This window comes from Cherax quadricarinatus, chromosome 76, assembly GCF_038502225.1.
Source record: "Cherax quadricarinatus isolate ZL_2023a chromosome 76, ASM3850222v1, whole genome shotgun sequence".
Lineage (NCBI taxonomy): Eukaryota > Metazoa > Arthropoda > Malacostraca > Decapoda > Parastacidae > Cherax > Cherax quadricarinatus.
This window is the reverse complement of record NC_091367.1, coordinates 5249383-5274104: the sequence shown is the minus strand read 5'-3', so window position 1 is coordinate 5274104 and position 24722 is coordinate 5249383. Positions and strand designations below refer to the sequence as shown.

At 48.7% G+C, this 24722-nt stretch overlaps 1 protein-coding gene across 1 annotated transcript; it reads right to left on the bottom strand.

Moving 5' to 3' along the window:
- Window positions 1-18182: 18182 nt before the first annotated feature.
- On the bottom strand, window positions 18183-22528 carry LOC128703703 (ionotropic receptor 21a-like). Its single transcript, XM_070101103.1, has 8 exons — window positions 22306-22528; window positions 21672-21800; window positions 21168-21354; window positions 20737-20973; window positions 20090-20358; window positions 19787-19924; window positions 18933-19119; window positions 18183-18544 (listed from the first exon to the last, which is right to left on the bottom strand). The coding sequence occupies exons 1-8, from the start codon at window positions 22350-22352 to the stop codon at window positions 18296-18298; spliced, it is 1443 nt and encodes a 480-aa protein (XP_069957204.1). The 5' UTR covers window positions 22353-22528; the 3' UTR covers window positions 18183-18295.
- Window positions 22529-24722: the final 2194 nt, after the last annotated feature.

Genomic DNA, 24722 nt, shown 5'->3' with positions numbered 1-24722 from the left:
AAACTCTGAATAGGTAAAAGTCAGGAGTCTAACCAGAGAAAGTAGGTCCTCCTTTCTGTAGTGAAAGCTTAACATGACTTTCTTTAAAGAAATATGGTCGTACTACGTCTTGGAGAGTAGTACTTACCTCTCGGAGAGTCGTACTTACCTCTTGTAGAGTTGTATTTAGATCTCGCAGAGTCGTACTTACCTCTCGGAGAGTCGTACTTCTTGGAGAGTAGTACTTAGCTCTTGGAGAGTCGTACTTACGTCGTGGAGAGCCAATATATAACGGTCAAGGGTGTGCTTGAAGGGAGCGTCCCTAATCAAGGGATAAGCACAGTATCCGGGCATGATGTTCTGACGAGCCACGTACAGTCTGGTAGTCCCCGAGGCGTCCGTGAAGTGTTCACTGATCAACTGCTCCATGTGCAACCTCTCGAATAGGTACGCCTTGCTACGAAGGGGCGGAAGAGCGGGCGATAGTGCATTAAAAAGGGCGTCCACGTACGTGTACTAAAACTACGTACAGAGGAAGGGATGACTTATCATAAAATCATATCCCCAAAAAAGAATGATAATTTTGGATCTAAGATACTACAAAAGTAGTTAGTAAAACGCAACACAAACATTTAAACTCTTCAGCTGGTCTTAAATTCCCCTCAAAATGGCGTTTTGAGTGACATTAAACCTTGAAAATAAATTACCCTGGATGACTTTTAAATGGAAAGAAAATATATAACACTCACTTCATCTCCAGCGACTGTCTCATTCCCACTTCGTGGTTTGGAACGAAGTCAACTCTCTCGCTCAGGGTCTTCAAGACGGGCGAGTCGGAGGTCTTGAAGCTGTCGTAGAAGTCCACGGTGTCTGGGGGCATCGTTACCCTTATGACAAGAAGTTACGGATTTAATTAATGAACATAAGAACATAAGAAAGGAGGAACACTGCAGCAGGCCTGTTGGCCCATACTAGGCAGGTCCTTTACAATTCATCCCACTAACAAATATTTGACCAACCCAACTTTCAATGCTACCCAAGAAACAAGCTCCGATGTGCAAGTCCCACTCAAATCCAACCCCTCCCACTCATGTACTTATCCAACCTAAATTTGAAACTACCCAAAGTCCTAGCCTCAATAACCCAACTAGGTAGACTGTTCCACTCATGAGGTGGTCCCCATCCCATGGACTTCCAGTCCGCCTATTCCCCCCCAGGACTTTCCCAGGGGTTTATTCCATGGGACCCTTAGGTCCGCCCTTTTTCCCCCCAAAGTTCCCAGGTCCCCTTTTTTCCCCCCCGGGATTTTTAAAGGAATTTTTTCCCCGGGTTTTTAAAAAGGGAACCCCCCCCAAGGACTTCTTCAACCCCACCTATTTCCTCAAGGTTCTCAAGGTCCTGATCCTTATGGACTCCCCAGAGCCCCACTACCCCAAAGGATTCCCCCATCTCCCACCCGGACCTTCGGACCCCCTTTTCCTTCCAACCCCAAACCGCCCATTCCTTCCCCCATTTTTTCGACCCCTCCCCCCCCCAACCTTTCAGAGTCCCATACCCTTCCTGGCCCCTTTAGAGGATTTTCCAAGATTCTTTTTAAATCCCCCATTTTTTTAAATATTTTAAATTTTCCCACCTCTTTTATAGGATTTAGTTTTCCCCCTATTTTTTTTTTTAAAAAAATCGTTTCCCCCCAAAAGATTCCCCCCCCGGGGTTTTCGGGTTTTGGTTCCTTAAACCCCGGGTTTTGGGGGTTTTTTAGGGGATTTTGGGCCCCAATTTACCCAGGATTTTAAAAAAATTTTTTTTTTAAGGATTTTAGGCCCCCCCTTTTAATCCGGGCTCTTTTAAAATCCATTTTTGGGGATTTTTTTAAGTCCCCCCTTTTTCCCCTGGCCCCCCGGGAGCCCCCTTTTCCCCTGGGTTCCCTTGGACCCCCCCCACCCGGATTTTTCCCAGCCCGTTTTTTTCCCCCGATTCGGGTTTTTAATCCAGGATTTTCCCAATTTTTCCCCCCCAAGGTTTTTGATTTCCGTTTAAAACCCCGGGTCCCTTCAGACCCCCCGTTTTTTTCCCCCCTTTCCCTTTTTAAAGAGGGTTATTTTCCCCTCCAGGGATTTTTGGAACCCCGATTTTTAAGGACCTTTTTTTACTTCTCCTGGATTCAAGAAAAGGGAAAAACCCCCCGGACTTAGCCGATCCCCTCCACCCCGAGAGTACCCCCCCAAGGACCTTTCCAACCCCTTTTCCCCAAAGGGTTTTTTTCCCCCAAATTTTTTCCCCCCGTTTTTTTAAAAAACTTTTGGCCCCCCCTTTCCCCCCGGTTTTGGGGGCCCCTCTATTTTCCTACCTAGGCCCTTTTCAGCCCCGGGCCCATCTCCTGGATTTTCCCCACCGTTTCCCCCAGGACCCCAAAAAAACCTTATTCCTACCTCCAGACTTTGACCCCCTTTTTACCCCGATTTTTAACCCACTCCCCCCTACCTGGGTTTTTGGATCCCTCCCCTTTTTCCCAACCCTTCAACCCCACCCTCCCAAATTTTTTAACCCATTTCCCCCCGGCCCCTGGTCCTTTTTTTCTCCCCCCTTGACCCCCCAAACCCCCTTTTCCTCCCGGTTCTTCCACCCCCCCCCTTTTCCTGGGATTTTCCCCCTCCCCCCTCCCCCCTTTTCGAGCCCCACCCTTTTTCCCCCCCAAATTTTTCCCGGGACCCCCAATTTCCTTCCCCCGGACTTTTGGGTCCCATTTTCCCCCCCCAAAATTTTTCTTAACCCCCCACTTCCCCCCGGTTTCTCTTTAGTCCCCCTCCTCCCCCCCAGGATTTCCCAGGACCCCCATTTTACCCCCGGGATTCTCTTTTCCCCCCTTTTTCCCCCCACCCGGACTCTTTCCTGCCTTTTCCCTTCCCCCTCCAGGACTTCTTCAGAGCCCCGCCTCTACTTCCCACCGGATTTCTTTTCCCCCTTTTCCCTCCATCTCCCCCCCTCCTTTCCCCCCGGCCTTCAATCCCCTCTACTTCCCCCGGTTTTTTGAGCCCCGCCCCCCTTTCCATTCTTTTTGGTTTTTTTTTTTCCCCCCCCTTTTTTTTAACCCCTTTTTTACCCCCCACTTCCCCTGGCCCTTTTAGGTCCCCACTCTATTTTCTCCCCGGGACTCTCTTCAGGACCCTCCTTTTTCCACCCCCCTTCGAGAATTATTTCCCTACCCCCGGTTTTTCGTACCCCCCTTTCCCCCCCCCCGGGCCTCTTTTCAAAGGGCCCCTTTTCCCCCCCTTTCCGGTTTCCCAGAGCCCCACCTTTTCCCCCCCGGGCCCTTGGGTCCCACCCCCTTTCCCCCCTTTCTTTTCCCGGGTCCCATCCTTCCACCCCCAGGACTTTTGGCCCCCCACCCCCACCTCCAGGATTCTTTTAAAACCCGCACTCTATTTCCCCCTTCCAATTTTTTCCCCCAACCCCCCTCTTCCCCCCCAATTTTCAATCCCCCTTTTTTCCCCCCCAGGATTCTCTTAGATGCCCCTTTTCCACCCCCGGGACTCCCCCAATCCCTGCCCTTTCCCCCCCCTTTTTTCTCCCCCCTCCCCCCCCCCCGGTACCCACTCTTTCCTACCCCGGTTCCTTAAATCCCGACCTATTCCCACCTCCGGACCTCGGGTCCCCCCCTTTTCCCCTTGGGTTTCTTCAAGCCCCCTCTCCCCTTCCGGGTTTCCAAAACCCCCCCCTTTTTTACCCCCCCCAGGATTCTCTTAGGTACACCTACTTCCCCCCACTCTTTAGGTACCCCCTTTCCCCTCCAGGACTTTTCAGGTCCCCCCTTTTACTTCCCCCGATTCTCTTCAGGTCCCCCCCTTCCTCCCCGGTCTTTCGGCCCCTCTCTTCCCCAGGTTCTCTTTTCCTCACTTTTTTTCCCGGGATTTTCCCCTTTTTAAAAAATTTTTATTATTTTTTTGGGAAAAAATTTTTGGGTCCAAGAAATTCCAAAAATTTTACCCCCCCCAAAAAAAAAAAAAAACCCCAGCAGAAAAAAAAACAAAAAAATTGGCCTTAAATTTTTTGGGAGGGTTAAAATTCTGGACGTCATAATCCTGCAGTCCCCCCAGTCATAGAACATTTAGATATTAATGGGTTTTTAAAGGTAATTTATAAACAATGAAACCAGGAATGTTTTATTATAGACAAAAATTGACGACCCTGAGTTTGTCTCTTCTAAAAAAGAATATTATAATTGGTTTCACATAAAAAATTTCCGGAGGGGATTAAGGGGGAGTAAAAGGCTGGGGTGGCCACCTCCCCCAGGGTAGTGAGGGCCCTTTGGGGGAAAAGGGTTTAAAACCCACTCTGGGCCCCGAAAAAGGAGTAGTGTAGATCTTTGAAGGTGCGGTGATTCTCTTCATGGGAGACAAAGGGGTTTTCGGCGTCCAGAAGGGCATCCCCGAAAAAGGAAAAAATTGGTTACTTTCAGGCGCTTGACGCTCAGGGGGAGAAGGTTCATGAGCTGAATTTGGGGTCAATTCAATTATCTTCCCAAAAAATTTTTTGCTGTAACTTGGGTAAAACCCACCTCAAAACGTTGGTCAGTCAGAACATTAATTTTTTCTGTCAAACCACGTTTTTGATCCGACCATTTTTCCCCTGCTTGGGTTTGGGGCCCTTCCAAAAATGGGACTCATTACCAGATATCATCTCACGTAAGTTAATTAACAATAAAGTGTATTTAAGAAGCCAATATTACATCTAGTGGAAGTTCATTGTCTGGAAAACTACTGTTGCTCAACAACACCCGACGAAGGTGAGTCTGTAATAACATAGATCTGACCAGAACTGGTGCTGTGAAGTTCTTGTCTTCGTTATTAAGTAACGAAGCAGAAATACCCATTGGTTCTGTTTCGTTATTCAGATAATATTTTCTGCTAACGTCATGTATCATTCGTGGACACTGACTTACTCTTCATACTTCTCTGGGAAGAGTGTGTTGTTTTTGTTGAGTGTGAGACCTCTTGAAGGTGTCCAGGAGGCCACCTTCACCACCTGAGCACCAGCTGGACTGTAGGGCAGGTAGACATGAGCCTCACACCTGTAGCAAGGAGACATGACCAAGGATAGGGGGTGTACTCTCCTCTAGAACCTGCTCTCTCTCTTTATATGATGCACTACGACATTCCATCCCACACACTTCACTAAGACTTTAAAGGGCTCTTGGGAAAATGTCACCAGCCTACCTCCAGTCTTGAAAATTTTTCTTGTAAGGTCTAGTATCAGTGTTTTGAATTTCAGGTTTTGTTAACAAATGCCCAACACCTTCACGCAGTCCCTGATCTGCTGCTACCTGCCTTCACGCGGTCCCTGATCTGCTGCTACCTGCCTTCACGCGGTCCCTGATCTGCTGCTACCTGCCTTCACGCGGTCCCTGATCTGCTGCTACCTGCCTTCACGTTGTCCCTGATCTGCTGCTACCTGCCTTCACGCGGTCCCTGATCTGCTGCTACCTGCCTTCACGCGGTCCTTGATCTGCTGCTACCTGCCTTCACGCGGTCCCTGATCTGCTGCTACCTGCCTTCACGCGGTCCCTGATCTGCTGCTACCTGCCTTCACGCGGTCCCTGATCTGCTGCTACCTGCCTTCACGCGGTCCCTGATCTGCTGCTACCTGCCTTCACCCAGTCCCTGATCTGCTGCTACCTGCCTTCACGCGGTCCCTGATCTGCTGCTACCTGCCTTCACGCGGTCCCTGATCTGCTGCTACCTGCCTTCACCCAGTCCCTGATCTGCTGCTACCTGCCTTCACGCGGTCCCTGATCTGCTGCTACCTGCCTTCACGCGGTCCCTGATCTGCTGCTACCTGCCTTCACCCAGTCCTTGATCTGCTGCTACCTGCCTTCACGCGGTCCCTGATCTGCTGCTACCTGCCTTCACGCGGTCCCTGATCTGCTGCTACCTGCCTTCACGCGGTCCCTGATCTGCTGCTACCTGCCTTCACGCAGTCCCTGATCTGCTGCTACCTGCCTTCACGCAGTCCCTGATCTGCTGCTACCTGCCTTCACGCAGTCCCTGATCTGCTGCTACCTGCCTTCACCCAGTCCCTGATCTGCTGCTACCTGCCTTCACGCAGTCCCTGATCTGCTGCTACCTGCCTTCACCCAGTCCCTGATCTGCTGCTACCTGCCTTCACGCGGTCCCTGATCTGCTGCTACCTGCCTTCACGCAGTCCCTGATCTGCTGCTACCTGCCTTCACGCAGTCCCTGATCTGCTGCTACCTGCCTTCACGCGGTCCCTGATCTGCTGCTACCTGCCTTCACGCGGTCCCTGATCTGCTGCTACCTGCCTTCACGCGGTCCCTGATCTGCTGCTACCTGCCTTCACGCAGTCCCTGATCTGCTGCTACCTGCCTTCACGCAGTCCCTGATCTGCTGCTACCTGCCTTCACGCGGTCCCTGATCTGCTGCTACCTGCCTTCACGCGGTCCCTGATCTGCTGCTACCTGCCTTCACGCAGTCCCTGATCTGCTGCTACCTGCCTTCACGCAGTCCCTGATCTGCTGCTACCTGCCTTCACGCAGTCCCTGATCTGCTGCTACCTGCCTTCACGCAGTCCCTGATCTGCTGCTACCTGCCTTCACGCAGTCCCTGATCTGCTGCTACCTGCCTTCACGCGGTCACTGATCTGCTGCTACCTGCCTTCACGCAGTCCCTGATCTGCTGCTACCTGCCTTCACGCGGTCCCTGATCTGCTGCTACCTGCCTTCACGCGGTCACTGATCTGCTGCTACCTGCCTTCACGCAGTCCCTGATCTGCTGCTACCTGCCTTCACGCGGTCCTTGATCTGCTGCTACCTGCCTTCACGCAGTCCTTGATCTGCTGCTACCTGCCTTCACGCAGTCCCTGATCTGCTGCTACCTGCCTTCACGTAGTCCCTGATCTGCTGCTACCTGCCTTCACGCAGTCCCTGATCTGCTGCTACCTGCCTTCACGTAGTCCCTGATCTGCTGCTACCTGCCTTCACGCAGTCCCTGATCTGCTGCTACCTGCCTTCACGCAGTCCCTGATCTGCTGCTACCTGCCTTCACGCAGTCCCTGATCTGCTGCTACCTGCCTTCACGTAGTCCCTGATCTGCTGCTACCTGCCTTCACGCGGTCACTGATCTGCTGCTACCTGCCTTCACGCAGTCCTTGATCTGCTGCTACCTGCCTTCACGCAGTCCCTGATCTGCTGCTACCTGCCTTCACGTAGTCCCTGATCTGCTGCTACCTGCCTTCACGCAGTCCCTGATCTGCTGCTACCTGCCTTCACGCGGTCCCTGATCTGCTGCTACCTGCCTTCACGCGGTCCCTGATCTGCTGCTACCTGCCTTCACGTAGTCCCTGATCTGCTGCTACCTGCCTTCACGCGGTCCCTGATCTGCTGCTACCTGCCTTCACGCAGTCCCTGATCTGCTGCTACCTGCCTTCACGCGGTCCCTGATCTGCTGCTACCTGCCTTCACGCGGTCCCTGATCTGCTGCTACCTGCCTTCACGTAGTCCCTGATCTGCTGCTACCTGCCTTCACGCGGTCCCTGATCTGCTGCTACCTGCCTTCACGCGGTCCTTGATCTGCTGCTACCTGCCTTCACGCGGTCCCTGATCTGCTGCTACCTGCCTTCACGCGGTCCCTGATCTGCTGCTACCTGCCTTCACGCGGTCCCTGATCTGCTGCTACCTGCCTTCACGCGGTCCCTGATCTGCTGCTACCTGCCTTCACCCAGTCCCTGATCTGCTGCTACCTGCCTTCACGCGGTCCCTGATCTGCTGCTACCTGCCTTCACGCGGTCCCTGATCTGCTGCTACCTGCCTTCACCCAGTCCCTGATCTGCTGCTACCTGCCTTCACGCGGTCCCTGATCTGCTGCTACCTGCCTTCACGCGGTCCCTGATCTGCTGCTACCTGCCTTCACCCAGTCCTTGATCTGCTGCTACCTGCCTTCACGCAGTCCCTGATGTGCTGCTACCTGCCTTCACGCGGTCCCTGATCTGCTGCTACCTGCCTTCACGCGGTCCCTGATCTGCTGCTACCTGCCTTCACGCAGTCCCTGATCTGCTGCTACCTGCCTTCACGCAGTCCCTGATCTGCTGCTACCTGCCTTCACGCAGTCCCTGATCTGCTGCTACCTGCCTTCACCCAGTCCCTGATCTGCTGCTACCTGCCTTCACGCAGTCCCTGATCTGCTGCTACCTGCCTTCACCCAGTCCCTGATCTGCTGCTACCTGCCTTCACGCGGTCCCTGATCTGCTGCTACCTGCCTTCACGCAGTCCCTGATCTGCTGCTACCTGCCTTCACGCAGTCCCTGATCTGCTGCTACCTGCCTTCACGCGGTCCCTGATCTGCTGCTACCTGCCTTCACGCGGTCCCTGATCTGCTGCTACCTGCCTTCACGCGGTCCCTGATCTGCTGCTACCTGCCTTCACGCAGTCCCTGATCTGCTGCTACCTGCCTTCACGCAGTCCCTGATCTGCTGCTACCTGCCTTCACGCGGTCCCTGATCTGCTGCTACCTGCCTTCACGCGGTCCCTGATCTGCTGCTACCTGCCTTCACGCAGTCCCTGATCTGCTGCTACCTGCCTTCACGCAGTCCCTGATCTGCTGCTACCTGCCTTCACGCAGTCCCTGATCTGCTGCTACCTGCCTTCACGCAGTCCCTGATCTGCTGCTACCTGCCTTCACGCAGTCCCTGATCTGCTGCTACCTGCCTTCACGCGGTCCCTGATCTGCTGCTACCTGCCTTCACGCAGTCCCTGATCTGCTGCTACCTGCCTTCACGCGGTCACTGATCTGCTGCTACCTGCCTTCACGCAGTCCCTGATCTGCTACTACCTGCCTTCACCCAGTCCCTGATCTGCTGCTACCTGCCTTCACGCAGTCCCTGATCTGCTGCTACCTGCCTTCACGCGGTCCCTGATCTGCTGCTACCTGCCTTCACGCAGTCCCTGATCTGCTGCTACCTGCCTTCACGCGGTCCCTGATCTGCTGCTACCTGCCTTCACGCAGTCCCTGATCTGCTGCTACCTGCCTTCACGCAGTCCCTGATCTGCTGCTACCTGCCTTCACGCAGTCCCTGATCTGCTGCTACCTGCCTTCACGCAGTCCCTGATCTGCTGCTACCTGCCTTCACGCGGTCCCTGATCTGCTGCTACCTGCCTTCACGCAGTCCCTGATCTGCTGCTACCTGCCTTCACGCAGTCCCTGATCTGCTGCTACCTGCCTTCACGAAGTCCCTGTCCCTGATCTGCTGCTACCTGCCTTCACGCAGTCCCTGATCTGCTGCTACCTGCCTTCACGCAGTCCCTGATCTGCTGCTACCTGCCTTCACGCAGTCCCTGATCTGCTGCTACCTGCCTTCACGCAGTCCCTGATCTGCTGCTACCTGCCTTCACGCAGTCCCTGATCTGCTGCTACCTGCCTTCACGCGGTCTGATCTGCTGCTACCTGCCTTCACGCCGTCCCTGATCTGCTGCTACCTGCCTTCACGCAGTCCCTGATCTGCTGCTACCTGCCTTCACGCGGTCACTGATCTGCTGCTACCTGCCTTCACCCAGTCCCTGATCTGCTACTACCTGCCTTCACCCAGTCCCTGATCTGCTGCTACCTGCCTTCACGCGGTCACTGATCTGCTGCTACCTGCCTTCACGCAGTCCCTGATCTGCTGCTACCTGCCTTCACGCGGTCCCTGATCTGCTGCTACCTGCCTTCACGCAGTCCCTGATCTGCTGCTACCTGCCTTCACGCGGTCCCTGATCTGCTGCTACCTGCCTTCACGCAGTCCCTGATCTGCTGCTACCTGCCTTCACGCGGTCACTGCTGCTATGCCTTCACGCAGTCCCTGATCTGCTGATCTGCTGCTACCTGCCTTCACGCAGTCCCTGATCTGCTGCTACCTGCCTTCACGCGGTCTGATCTGCTGCTACTACCTGCCTTCACGCGGTCAGTGCCCTGATCTGATCTGCTACCTGCCTTCACGCGGTCACTGATCTGCTGCTACCTGCCTTCACGCAGTCCCTGATCTGCTGCTACCTGCCTTCACGCGGTCCCTGATCTGCTGCTACCTGCCTTCACGCAGTCCCTGATCTGCTGCTACCTGCCTTCACGCGGTCCCTGATCTGCTGCTACCTGCCTTCACGCAGTCCCTGATCTGCTGCTACCTGCCTTCACGCGGTCACTGATCTGCTGCTACCTGCCTTCACGCAGTCCCTGATCTGCTGCTACCTGCCTTCACGCGGTCCCTGATCTGCTGCTACCTGCCTTCACGCAGTCCCTGATCTGCTGCTACCTGCCTTCACGCGGTCACTGATCTGCTGCTACCTGCCTTCACGCAGTCCCTGATCTGCTGCTACCTGCCTTCACGCAGTCCCTGATCTGCTGCTACCTGCCTTCACGCAGTCCCTGATCTGCTGCTACCTGCCTTCACCCAGTCCCTGATCTGCTGCTACCTGCCTTCACGCAGTCCCTGATCTGCTGCTACCTGCCTTCACGCGGTCACTGATCTGCTGCTACCTGCCTTCACGCGGTCCCTGATCTGCTGCTACCTGCCTTCACGCAGTCCCTGATCTGCTGCTACCTGCCTTCACCCAGTCCCTGATCTGCTGCTACCTGCCTTCACGCAGTCCCTGATCTGCTGCTACCTGCCTTCACGCAGTCCCTGATCTGCTGCTACCTGCCTTCACGCGGTCCCTGATCTGCTGCTACCTGCCTTCACCCAGTCCCTGATCTGCTGCTACCTGCCTTCACGCAGTCCCTGATCTGCTGCTACCTGCCTTCACGCAGTCCCTGATCTGCTGCTACCTGCCTTCACGCAGTCCCTGATCTGCTGCTACCTGCCTTCACCCAGTCCCTGATCTGCTGCTACCTGCCTTCACGCAGTCCCTGATCTGCTGCTACCTGCCTTCACCCAGTCCCTGATCTGCTGCTACCTGCCTTCACGCAGTCCCTGATCTGCTGCTACCTGCCTTCACGCAGTCCCTGATCTGCTGCTACCTGCCTTCACGCGGTCCCTGATCTGCTGCTACCTGCCTTCACGCGGTCCCTGATCTGCTGCTACCTGCCTTCATGCAGTCCCTGATCTGCTACTACCTGCCTTCACGCAGTCCCTGATCTGCTACTACCTGCCTTCACGCAGTCCCTGATCTGCTGCTACCTGCCTTCACCCGGTCCCTGACCTGCTGGTACTACCTGCCCTCGCACAGTCCCTGACCCACTGCTGCTACCTGCCTTCACACAGTCCCTGACCCACTGCTGCTACCTGCCTTCTCACAGTCCCTGACCCACTGCTGCTACCTGCCTTCACACAGTCCCTGACCCACTGCTGCTACCTGCCTTCACACAGTCCCTGACCCACTGCTGCTACCTGCCTTCACCCAGTCCCTGACCCACTGCTGCTACCTGCCTTCACACAGTCCCTGATCTGCTGCTACCTGCCTTCACACAGTCCCTGACCCACTGCTGCTACCTGCCTTCACACAGTCCCTGACCCACTGCTGCTACCTGCCTTCACACAGTCCCTGATCTGCTGCTACCTGCCTTCACACAGTCCCTGACCCACTGCTGCTACCTGCCTTCACACAGTCCCTGACCCACTGCTGCTACCTGCCTTCACACAGTCCCTGACCCACTGCTGCTACCTGCCTTCACACAGTCCCTGACCCACTGCTGCTACCTGCCTTCACACAGTCCCTGACCTGCTACCTGAGCACGCAGAATTTACCTCCGTAGTCGTCTTCGCTCCGCTGCTCTCTCTTTACCTTCCCTTCTCGCTGATGGACCCATCTTTCATCCGGACTCTCTCATTGACTTTTTGACAACAACTGACTTACTCCACAAACTCTGATACCTTCAGCCCTTTCTACCTCAATCTCTTGCTACCCTCTACCCCCGCACTCTCCCCTGCCCAGCTGTTTTCTGTAGCCTACTGATCATCCCTCCCCCCTTCTGCCGCCCAATACCCTCGCTTCCTTCCCTACCCTGCAGCGCTGTATAGCCCTTGTGGCTTAGCGCTTCTTTTTTATTATAATAATAATAATAATTTGCCTTGCCAGCTGCATGAGTATTCTTCAACTTTGGCCTCTTCATATGGGATCCCTAGATGCTTGTGAAGGATTTTTAACCCAAGAAATTAGAGCTACCTTCGCCCTCTTCACATAAGGCCTAAATACTTCCTCTTTCCTGGCTCTACATTCCTTCTGTTTTAGCTCTTTCCTAGACCCATAACTTGATTTTCGCCTTTAGGCTTTGCCTTGCCAGCTGCGTGACTATTGTCCTTCAGCTTACTTGAGTTTGGGCGAGGTCTGGAGAGCGAGGAAGATGGCGTTCATCATGGAGAAGGTCCAGTAGTCGTGCAGGAGGCGCTGCAGCTGCAGGAGTGGCGTTCTGGTTACTACCAGCAGCTTGGTCGCCCACACCAGCAGACGACTCTTGTCAGCCAACTCAGCGAAGGTGGCCAGGAAGACTGGGTCGTCGCTAGCTACCACCACCACAGCACACCACGACAACACCCGCAGCTGACACGGAGAATAACATTCAGATACCACACGAACGACAGGGATGTGGGGAGAGTAGCCCTCAGATATCACACGAAAGACAAGGATGTGGGGGACAGTAGCCCTTGGAAACCACACGAACGAGAAGAATGTGAGAGATACCAGCCCTTTTGTATCACATGAATGACAGGGATGTGAGGATACCAGCCCTCGGATATCACACGAACGACAGGAATGTGAGGGATACCAGCCCTTGGATACCACGCGAACGACAGGGATGTGGGGAGAGTAGCCCTCGGATATCACACGAAAGACAGGGATGTGGGGGATAAAAACTCTCGGATATCACACAAACGATAGTGATACGTGGGATAACAACGCTCACAGAATCGTTGAGAGTAAAGCAGCAATGGCAAACGAGTCAAGAAGAAGAGGAAACAAGAGAGCGAGGAAGGGGCGGTCAGGATACACTTAATATTCACTCTTAAGTGAATCAGACATAAGTAAAAATAATCTAACATGAAAATATATAACTGAGAATGTCTCCAGGGATTTTAATGTGACATGTGTAAACCATTGCTATTCGTCGTTAGGAAGCAGGACCTGGAGATATAGCTCAACACTGGGTAAACAGTATTTTTATAAAGATTATTTCCCAGTGCTTTCTTAATTAGGTGTAGGTAAGTCTCGCCTTATGTGTGTGTGATGTGTACTCGCCGATTTTCGTTCATGGGGGCCGAGACTCAGGTCCTGGCCCCACTGATGTCTGGGCTCTTGGGCCTATTCATATCTATTGAAGCTGTTTACTTGTTTATTGAGTGCATGTGTGTGTGTGTGTGTGTGTGTGTGTGTGTGTGTGTGTGTGTGTGTGTGTGTGTGTGTGTGTGTGTGTGTGTGTGTGTAAGGATTCTTACCTTGCGTGCCTGGGAGATAGCCATGGAGAGGGTAGTATTGACATCGTGGTTAGATAATGTGTCCAGAACAGCCAGACCTCTGGTCTCCCTCAACCACCCTGGCTGCTGCAACCAACAAACACGTCTTTAATAATAATCATAATAATAATAATAATAATAATAATAATAATAATAATAATAATAATAATAATAATAATCTTTATTTGCACAAGTACATGATACAACTTATACAGACCATAGCTGACATCAGTGACATATTATATAGAAAGTTCCTGGTTATGTAGAGCATTTCCCGCAACTTAGGTTAATTTTGTCCCCAGGATGCCACCCACACCAGTCAACTAACACCCAGGTACCTACTTACTGCTAGGTGAACATGGACAGCAGGTGCCTTAAGGAAACACTTCCACCAGTATTTCCACCCGTACCGGGGATGGAACCACAGACCTCAATGTATGAGGTGAGTGCGCTACCAACCCAGCAATGGGACACACTAACTGACAAACAATAATACAGTCGTTCATGTTAATTTTGGCTCCGTTTTCAAGGATAATAATTTTTTCAAATTCTTTTTTGTAAATAAAATATGACTGACGGGATTTTTCGTAAATTAAAATTGTCAGAAGAATATATTTAAGAAAGTTTAATTCTATATAATAAGTCGATTATGACTGAAAAAATAAGTTTAGCGCTTATTTTTGATTATAATAATAATAATTATAATAATAATAATTATAATAATAATAATGACTCAAAAATGACTTCATAGACTTTAATTATACATTAAAAAATAAAACCGTATTTATATAATGAAAGAAATCACATATATGATATATATCTGTTAGTATTGACCTGTATGTGGTTGCAGGGGTCGAGTCACAGCTCCTGGCCCCGCCTCTTCACTGGTCGCTACTGGATCCACTCTCTCCCTGCTACATGAGCTTTATCATATCTCTTCTTAAAGCTGTGTATGGATCCTGTCTCCACTACATCACTCTCCAGTTTGTTACACTTCCTGACAAATCTATGACTGAAGAAATACTTCCTAACATCCCTGTGTCTCATCTGAGTCTTCAACTTCCAGTTGTGACACCTTGTTGTGTCACATCTCTGGAACATTCTGTCTATATCCACCTTGTCAATTCCTCGCTGTATTTTATATGTTGTTATCATGTCTCCCCTAACCCTCCTGTCCTCCAGTGTCGTCAGTTTGACTTCCCTTAACTTCTCCTCATAGGACATACCCATTAGCTTCACGACAAGTTTTGTTGCAGTCTTGTGCACTTTCTCCAATTTCTTGATGAGTTTGACCCGGTGTGGGTTCCAAACTGGTGCTGCATACTCCAGTATGGGCCTGACGTACACGGTGTACAGAGTCTTGAACGATTCCTTACTGAGGTATCGGAACACTATTCTTAGGTTTGCCAGGCGCCCATAAGCTGCATCAGTTATCTGGTTGTCTTCCAGTGCATATACATTGAGATGTGTATATCTCTTATTGAATATACACTGAGATGTGTATAACTCTCAATGTATATACACTTAGAGTTTACCTTAATCCGTATTTTAGGTGTTATAGTATTCTTGACAGGCGGTGAACAGGTGATAAACAGCCTTAATGACCCTCGTGTGGTAGATACTTGCAGTCCCCATTAACCAACCTGATGGTGTGCAGGAAGAGAGGTTTGTCCATCACTCAAGACAATGATGGAGCAGTGAGACAGAGAAGCTGCCTCCATCACTGCCTCCAACACTGCTGCCTCCGACACTGCCCCCAACACTGCTGCCTCCAACACTACTGCCTTCAAGACTGCCCCCAACGTTGCTGCCTCCAACACTGCTGCCTCCAACACTGCTGCCTCCGACACTGCTGCCTCCGACACTGCTGCCTCCAACACTGCTGCCTCCGACACTGCTGCCTCCGACACTGCTGCCTCCAACACTGCTGCCTCCGACACTGCTGCCTCCGACACTATCTTCACCATCCCTGAAATCAGAAATCCTGTCTCACCTTTCAAAAAAAAAACTATTTTAAATCCAACTAAAAATCTCGTATATCTGTATTTCTGAGACCCATAAAATTATCAAAATAAAATAAAAAGTTCCTTATTGTATTCGCAGGGGTTCGAGTCACAGCTCCTCTTATCAACCCAACTTCACTGACTCCTGATCACACAGCTCATACCTACTGCTGAAGCTGTGTATGGCGTTTGCGTCTGTTACAGAAAAAAAGGATAATTTTAAAAGCTACAGGTCTAATAGATAGACAGAAACTAATAGATACTAACCGAATGGTATTGCTGCCATGATGGTAGGTACATATATTATGGTAGTAATGGTAGACATAATACCATGTGGTATTGTGCTCATTCTTGATATTATTGTTCTTTTCTGTTGGTATTGTGTTTACTGTTGGTATTGTGTTTACTGTTGGTATTGTGTTTACTGTTGGTATTGTGTTTACTGTTGGTATTGTGTTTACTGTTGGTATTGTGTTTACTGTTGGTATTGTGTTTACTGTTGGTATTGTGTTTACTGTTGGTATTGTGTTTACTGTTGGTGTTGTTTACTGTTGGTATTGTGTTTACTGTTGTTGTTGTGTTTACTGTTGGTATTGTGTTTACTGTTGGTATTGTGTTTACTGTTGTTGTTGTGTTTACTGTTGGTATTGTGTTTACTGTTGTTGTTGTGTTTACTGTTGGTATTGTGTTTACTGTTGTTGTTGTGTTTACTGTTGGTATTGTGTTTACTGTTGGTATTGTGTTTACTGTTGGTATTGTGTTTACTGTTGGTATTGTGTTTACTGTTGGTATTGCGTTTACTGTTGGTATTGCGTTTACTGTTGGTATTGTGTTTACTGTTGGTATTGTGTTTACTGTTGGTATTGTGTTTACTGTTGGTATTGTGTTTAATGTTGGTATTGTGTTTACTGTTGGTATTGTGTTTACTGTTGGTATTGTGTTTACTGTTGGTATTGTGTTTACTGTTGGTATTGCGTTTATTCTTGGTATTGTGTTTACTGTATATTGTGTCCTGTTCGCTGTTGATATTGTGTTCACTGTTGGTATTATGTTTCTCTTAGTATTGGGCTTCTGTTTGCATTGAATCTCTTAACTGTTGTGGCTCCTGTTATTGCGTCTCCTGTTGATATTCTATTACCTTCCTGTTTTTTTCTACTTTTCTGTTGTTTCACTATCCCTGTTTTCTTATTCTTTTCTTCCCGTTTTTATTCCGTTTTCCCGTTATTCTCCTTCCTGTTGTTATTTTCTTTCGGTATTCTTCCTGTTTTTATTCGTATCTTCCTGTTGGCATTACCGTTTTCCTCTTCTGGTATTCCTTCTTCCTGTTGGAACTGTTTTGTTTCCTGTTATTCTTAGTGCACACTGTTGGTACTGTTGTTATTCCTGCCGTTATTCTTCTGTTTGCTGTTATTATCCTCCAGTTACCCGTTATTATTTGTACACGTCTCTGGAAGGAATTATTGTTATAATTATTATTATTATTATTATTATTGATGATGATACGTGCTTGAGAATACTTATAAATTATTTTAAACGTTGTAAATGCAACGTAAAAATACTGAAAATATTGTAATTATTTTGTGAATGATTAAAAGAATTGTGAGGTGGGTTAAAATATTCCAGGGGTCGCGGACCCCCAGCCAGGGGTCGCGGACCCCCAGCCAGGGGTCGCGGACCTACAAGCCAGGGGTCGCGGAGCCCCCAGCCAGGGGTCGCGGACCTACAAGCCAGGGGTCGCGGACCCCCCAGCCAGGGGTCGCGGACCCCCCAGCCAGGGGTCACGGACCCCCAGCCAGGGGTCGCGGACCCCCAGCCAGGGGTCGCGGAACCCCCAGCCAGGGGTCGCGGACCTACAAGCCAGGGGTCGCGGACCCCCCAGCCAGGGGTCTCGGACCTACAAGCCAGGGGTCGCGGACCCCCAGCCAGGGGTCGCGGACCCCCCAGCCAGGGGTCGCGGACCTACAAGCCAGGTGCCGCGGACCCCCCAGCCAGGGGTCTCGGACCTACAAGCCAGGTGTCGCGGACCCCCCAGCCAGGGGTCGCGGACCCCCCAGCTGAAAAGTTACTGATGAACAGGACCAGGTATCTTTTTGTTGAGGAGGTAAGTAGGTGCAGATACTATTTAAGGTTGCAAAGTGAACAATGTTTCGAAATTTGAGGTCGTGGTCAAAAATTTGCTTGTGAACAGCTGAAGGCTCGATCCTCCGTAAGGAACTTAACCCTCTGTGACCCCTCAGACGAGACTGAAGAGCATAACAACCCAGCCATTGCGAAGGTTGATGGATAGACCGAGATAAAGTAAGAAGTACTTGCCCTGGAACAAGTTGAGATGGAATGCATTGAGCAAGACTGGGCAATGAGTTTTGACGTTGTTGTGAAGGCGCATGCGCTGTGTTTCAACGTTAGGTGTTGTGTTGGGTGTGTGTGGTGATTGGCTAGTGAAGAGGGATAGGAGAGAGACCATTGGATGGCTTGGTGAGGATCGTGAGCTGGGATTGGTCGCTCCGGGATAGGTACCTGGAATACCAGCAGCAGTAATGTCACTCAGGTGTCTCTGTACGTAGTCAATACAGGTGACATTTGTAAATAATGAGGCTTAATACTCTCTCTCTCTCTTTCTTTCTTTCTCTCACTATAGGTACAAAATAAAACAAAATTAACATCATCAGTACTGATTTATTTTCGTTTTAGTGAAGTTGTATGACTATTATTATTATTATTATTATTATTATTATTATTATTATTATTATTATTATTATATTTATAGCTTGTGGAATAGAAGGTAATCGGGTCTTGTCCCAGGGATGGAGAGCAACTTTAATGCCTCAGATCAAGAGCCCCTCATCAGCATCAAGGTCACTATGGTCACCAACCTTAGTTGGTGCCTAGCAACAAGCACCCAGCAACACCTCCAGAATGAAGGATGCTGCTGAGATGAGGAGACCTAGCAACAGCAGGAAGAGAGGCCCCTGAAGGTGGACCAGAGTCAGGGCCATCGTGGCCCTAGCAGGGACGTCCAAGACTCCACCTCCCAGATGCTGCACATCTCCCACATGCTTCTCCTTCATCTTCTGCAGAGCCTCCAGCCTCGCCTTCTCCCGTGCGTCAGACGTCCACTTGTTGATAAGACCAGCCTGAAAAATATTTATATTAAGAGGTTATAAGAGGCTGTCACCTCACTGAAATGACTGAATCAGCAACTATCAGCAGCATGTGTCAGCAGAGTCAGTCCATCACTGCAGCATCTATCTCATCATTGAAGATTAACAAAATTGGGAAACTCTGAATAGGTGAAAATCAGGAGTCTAACCAAAGAAAGTAGGTCCTCCTTTCTGTAGTGAAAGTTTAACATTACTTTAAAGAAATATGGTCGTACTACGTCTTGGAGAGTAGTACTTACCTCTCGGAGAGTCGTACTTACCTCTTGTAGAGTTGTACTTAGATCTTACAGAGTCGCACTTACCTCTCGGAGAGTCGTACTTCTTGGAGAGTAGTACTTGGCTCTTGGAGAGTCGTACTTACGTCGTGGAGAGCCAATATATAACGGTCAAGGGTGTGCTTGAAGGGAGCGTCCCTAATCAAGGGATAAGCACAGTATCCGGGCATGATGTTCTGACGAGCCACGTACAGTCTGGTAGTCCCCGAGGCGTCCGTGAAGTATTCACTGATCAACTGCTCCATGTGCAACCTCTCGTATAGGTACGCCTTGCTACGAAGGGGCGGAAGAGCGGGCGATAGTGCATTAAAAAGGGCGTCCACGTACGTGTACTAAAACTACGTACAGAGGAAGGGATGACTTATCATAAAATCATATCCCCCAAAAAGAATGATAATTTTGGATCTAAGTAAGATACTACAAAAGTAAACCATACCCCCGGCCGGGATTGAACCCGCGGTCATAGAGTCTCAAAACTCCAGCCCGTCGCGCTAACCACTAGACCAGCTAGCCACAATAAGGTTCATCCAACTAGGTATATTTCTACACCATAGGAAGGTTAGCACAGGCACCTCTGTGACCACAAATGCAAGTTTTTACAGACGAATCTCCAGCTAGCGTGGCCGTGACGAACTCTAGCTCAAGTAGTTGGATGAATCTTATTGTGGCTAGCTGGTCTAGTGGTTAGCGCGACGGGCTGGAGTTTTGAGACTCTATGACCGCGGGTTCAATCCCGGCCGGGGGTATGGTTTATTTGCAATCGTGTCATTACGATTTCTTAAGTCATACTACAAAAGTAGTTGGTAAACCGCAACGCAAAAATTTAAACGCTTCAGCTGATCTTAAATTCCCCTCAAAATGGCGTTTTGAGTGACATTAAACCTTGAAAATAAATTACCCTGGATGACTTTTAAATAGAAACAAAATATATAACACTCACTTCATCTCCAGCGACTGTCTCATTCCCACTTCGTGGTTTGGAACGAAGTCAACTCTCTCGCTCAGGGTCTTCAAGACGGGCGAGTCGGAGGTCTTGAAGCTGTCGTAGAAGTCCACGGCGTCTGGGGGCATCGTTACCCTTATGACAAGAAGTTAGGGATTTAATTAATGGTTGTTTAGTAGACCAGATTGTTCGTTGTTAAGAAAAAGATGGGTTTATGTGTTGTTCATTGGAACAGAAGGATTGTTATGAAGGAACTCGTGGGTACGGGAGCTGATTCTTACACATCCACTCACAACCTACCTGGCTCCACTAGCAACAAGTTGCTCCACGTTCTCTGGTCTGGCTGGGTATTTGGGCACGGTCAGAAAGGCAGTGAGATTGCCACGATAAGCTGTACCCAAGATGAAGGCGAATACCAGCCATGCTGCCACCAACAGCCTTGTTGAACTGGTGCTGGGAAGACCTCTGGAGTAAGCCTGTCCCAACAACACCCCCACCACCAACTCCAGAACAATCTTACCACTCCACTTCCTCTCTCCAGACTCCCGTCCCCACCTCAACCACTCTATCTGTCAGAGTAAACAGTAGTTCTTCTTGTGGACACCATAATGAAGAGAATATATACACTAAAATGTGTATGTCTCACTATATATATATATATATATATATATATATATATATATATATATATATATATATATATATATATATATATATATATATATATATATATATATATATATATATATACTGAAAAGTGTGTCTCAGTGTGTATATATACACTGAGAGTTTACTGTAATCCCCCTGTTTTAGGAATTATAATATTCTTGACTGGTGGTGAACAGGTAACATGGCAGATTTAATGACCCTCGTGTAGTTGATAGACTTTTAACCGCCTTACTTAACCTTAAAGATAGTTACTAATTGAGAATTACACAAATAATTACCGGGAGGAGGATTATAAGGACGAGGATAAGAGAGGCTAGGATAGACGCCCACACTTCGCCACTCAAGGGATAGTAGAGGCTCTGCCAGCGAGGTTTGAGGGAAGGTTTAGCCATACTGAAGCCCAGAGTAGCCCTCTCGATGAATAAGGAGTAGTCGTAGATCTCCTGAAGGTGCGGCATGATTGCTAACTTCCTAGGAGAAATGAATGCTTCTCGGCGCTCCAGACGAGACATCACCTGAAGGAGAATTAAGTTACTTTCAGGTGACTTAAAAGCATCAGAAGTGAAGGTGATCAAGGCGGACTATCTCCTGAAATACCACTGTGTCCGTAGCTACACGCACAGAGGCTTTTCAGATGTAGCTACAACCACTGAAGACGGGACACCAGAAGCTCTACTAAAGTAGCTACAATTATAATTACTACACCGACCTCTTCCCATTCTCTGTAAGGCAGGACGTTGATGGAGAAGTTGAGTGCTGCTGCCAGCGCCTCCACGACAAGGTAGTCTCTGCCGCTCTTATGGGATATTGAACCACCGTCAGTACTTTTCTGTTGCACGTCCATCCAGTACGGAGAGAATGGGAACACCGTCACATTGACCTCAGACCCCTGGAAACTGATGAAGGAAGAGTTTCAGTCATACATAATAGAAAACGGAAGGAGGGGCGAACCAACTTAAGTCTAATTAACAATAAAGTGTATTTAAGAAGCCAATATTACATCTAGTGGAAGTTCATTGTCTGGAAAACTACTGTTGCTCAACAACACCTGACGAAGGTGAGTCTGTAATAACATAGATCTGACCAGAACTGGTGCTGTGAAGTTCTTGTCTTCGTTATTAAGTAACGAAGCAGAAATACCCATTGGTTCTGTTTCGTTATTCAGATAATATTTTCTGCTAACGTCATGTATCATTCGTGGACACTGACTTACTCTTCATACTTCTCTGGGAAGAGTGTGTTGTTTTTGTTGAGTGTGAGACCTCTTGAAGGTGTCCAGGAGGCCACCTTCACCACCTGAGCACCAGCTGGACTGTAGGGCAGGTAGACATGAGCCTCACACCTGTAGCAAGGAGACATGACCAAGGATGAGAAGTGTACTCTCTCCTAAAACCTTAAGAACTTTCACCTCTCTGACGCAGCACATTCTCTCCCGTACATTCCACTAACATCTTGAACCATATTTTGGTCATTCTGTAAAACGTCCTTCATAATGTCTAGTACAATTGTTTTGTATTTCATGTTTTCTTTAAAAACATGCAGTATACTTTCACCTAGTCCCTGGGCTACACCTTGAGCAGCAGTCTAACAGACAATTTCATTAATCTCTCCAGCCGGTCTCTATCCTCCTTCAACTTTGGCCGCTTCATATGGGATCCCTAGATGCTTGTGAAGGATTTTTAACCCAAGAAATTAGAGCTACCTTCGCCCTCTTCACATAAGGCCTAAATACTTCCTCTTTCCTGGCTCTACATTCCTTCTGTTTTAGCTCTTTCCTAGACCCATAACTTGATTTTCGCCTTTAGGCTTTGCCTTGCCAGCTGCGTGACTATTGTCCTTCAGCTTACTTGAGTTTGGGCGAGGTCTGGAGAGCGAGGAAGATGGCGTTCATCATGGAGAAGGTCCAGTAGTCGTGCAGGAGGCGCTGCAGCTGCAGGAGTGGCGTTCTGGTTACTACCAGCAGCTTGGTCGCCCACACCAGCAGACGACTCTTGTCAGCCAACTCAGCGAAGGTGGCCAGGAAGACTGGGTCGTCGCTAGCTACCACCACCACAGCACACCACGACAACACCCGCAGCTGACACGGAGAATAACATTCAGATACCACACGAACAACAGGGATGTGGGGAGAGTAGCCCTCGGATATCACACGAAAGACAAGGATGTGGGGGACAGTAGCCCTTGGAAACCACACGAACGAGAAGAATGTGAGAGATACCAGCCCTTTTATATCACATGAATGACAGGGATGTGAGGATACCAGCCCTCGGATATCACACGAACGACAGGAATGTGAGGGATACCAACCCTTGGATACCACGCGAACGACAGGAATGTGGGATATCAGCCCTCATGTACCACACGAACGACATGAATCTGGGGGATACCAGTCCTCAGATATCAACACTTAGGGATATGGCTATACCAAGCCTCGGATATCACACGAATGACAGGAATGTAACATATATTACTCTCTCAATTTACACACGAACTACAGGTATATAGTGATACCACACGAACAACAGTCAAGAATGTGCGTTGGGTTAAGATAAGATAAGATAAGGTTTCGTTCGGATTTTTAACCCTGGAGGGTTAGCCACCCAGGATAACCCAAGAAAGTCAGTGCGTCATCGAGGACTGTCTAACTTATTTCCATTGGGGTCCTTAATCTTGTCCCCCAGGATGCTACCCACACCAGTCGACTAACACCCAGATAGTTACTTGCTGCTAGGTGAACAGGACAACAGGTGTAAGGGAAAGCGTCGAAATGTTTCCACCCCGCCGGGAATCGAACCCGGACCCTCCGCGTGGGAAGCAAGCGCTTTGCCAGCCAGGTGACGGAGTCAGGGTTACTCTTTGGGTTGGTTAACCTACACTGTTTAACGATTCCCATTTAACATACTAATAATGATAAAGCTACTAATAATATGGTTCACAAGAATAAGAATAATAATAATAATAATAATAATAATAATAATAATAATAATAATAATAATAATAATAAAGCAGGTTTATATTCTACTCTTTAAGGAACATCGGTCTCCTGGTCACCTGTCTTTACAGAATATACAAAAATATTACCAACGCCTCATTCTTGGAAAAACTCGGACTGCATTATTTATCCGTTGCCAGTCAAGTGTGTTGCTGCTGCATGTATGAGCGGCGGAGACTGCAAAGTAGGAATTAATGTGGAAGAATGACATTCATAACACCGTGGATTATGTGTCAGTGTAAACACTGACACAATGTTAACACTGACACAATGTTAACATTGACACAATGTTAACACTGGCACAATGTTAACATTGACACAATGTTAACACTGACACAGTGTTAACATTGACACAATGTTAACACTGACACAGTGTTAACATTGACACAATGTTAACATTGACACAATGTTAACATTGACACAATGTAAACATTGACACAATGTTAACATTGACACAATGTTAACATTGACACAATGTTAACATTGACACAATGTTAGCATTGACACATAATCCACAATTTTGAGAGGAACCTTAGGCGAGTTGTACGAGTCTCCCTGGATTATTAGACCACGATTATTGTGACTAAATGGACCGAAACGTCGTCTGGGTTGTATGTGAGGGTAGAGGAGAGGAATCTTACCTTGCATGCACGAGAGAGAATGTGTAAGAGAGTAGTGTTGTCCTGCTGCCTTCCTGACGACGCCTCCAACACAAACACTGTCCTGGCTGCCTTCACTGACTCACTCTGATTCACACGAAACGATATATTGTCTCAACATTTCCCGATTGAAAGTATTTTTTTTAATTTATCCATAGTCATAAATGGAATGTCAAAAACTTAAAAAAGATAGATAAGGAAAAGATAGAATATATATATATATATATATATATATATATATATATATATATATATATATATATATATATATATATATATATATATATATATATATATATATCCTTGCCTGTGGTCACATGGGTCTAGGAATCACTTCTCAAGTAAAATTATACAAAATATATATATAATTGTGGTTTTTAGTAAAATCGTACCTTGGGAGACACAGCTGCGACTTAGTGTCTTAAAATCCACCTTAGATAATCTAATTTAAATTTAAGTTCATTATATTTTTCTACACGATATGACATCATCTATGTTACTTCTGCCCATAAAGCTACTTGGGAATCCTCGTAGAGGAGATGGGATCACAAGACCGGAGTAGTTGGTTATATATTAAGGCATCTGGAGAGTGCAGCTACGGTGGAGAGGTTAT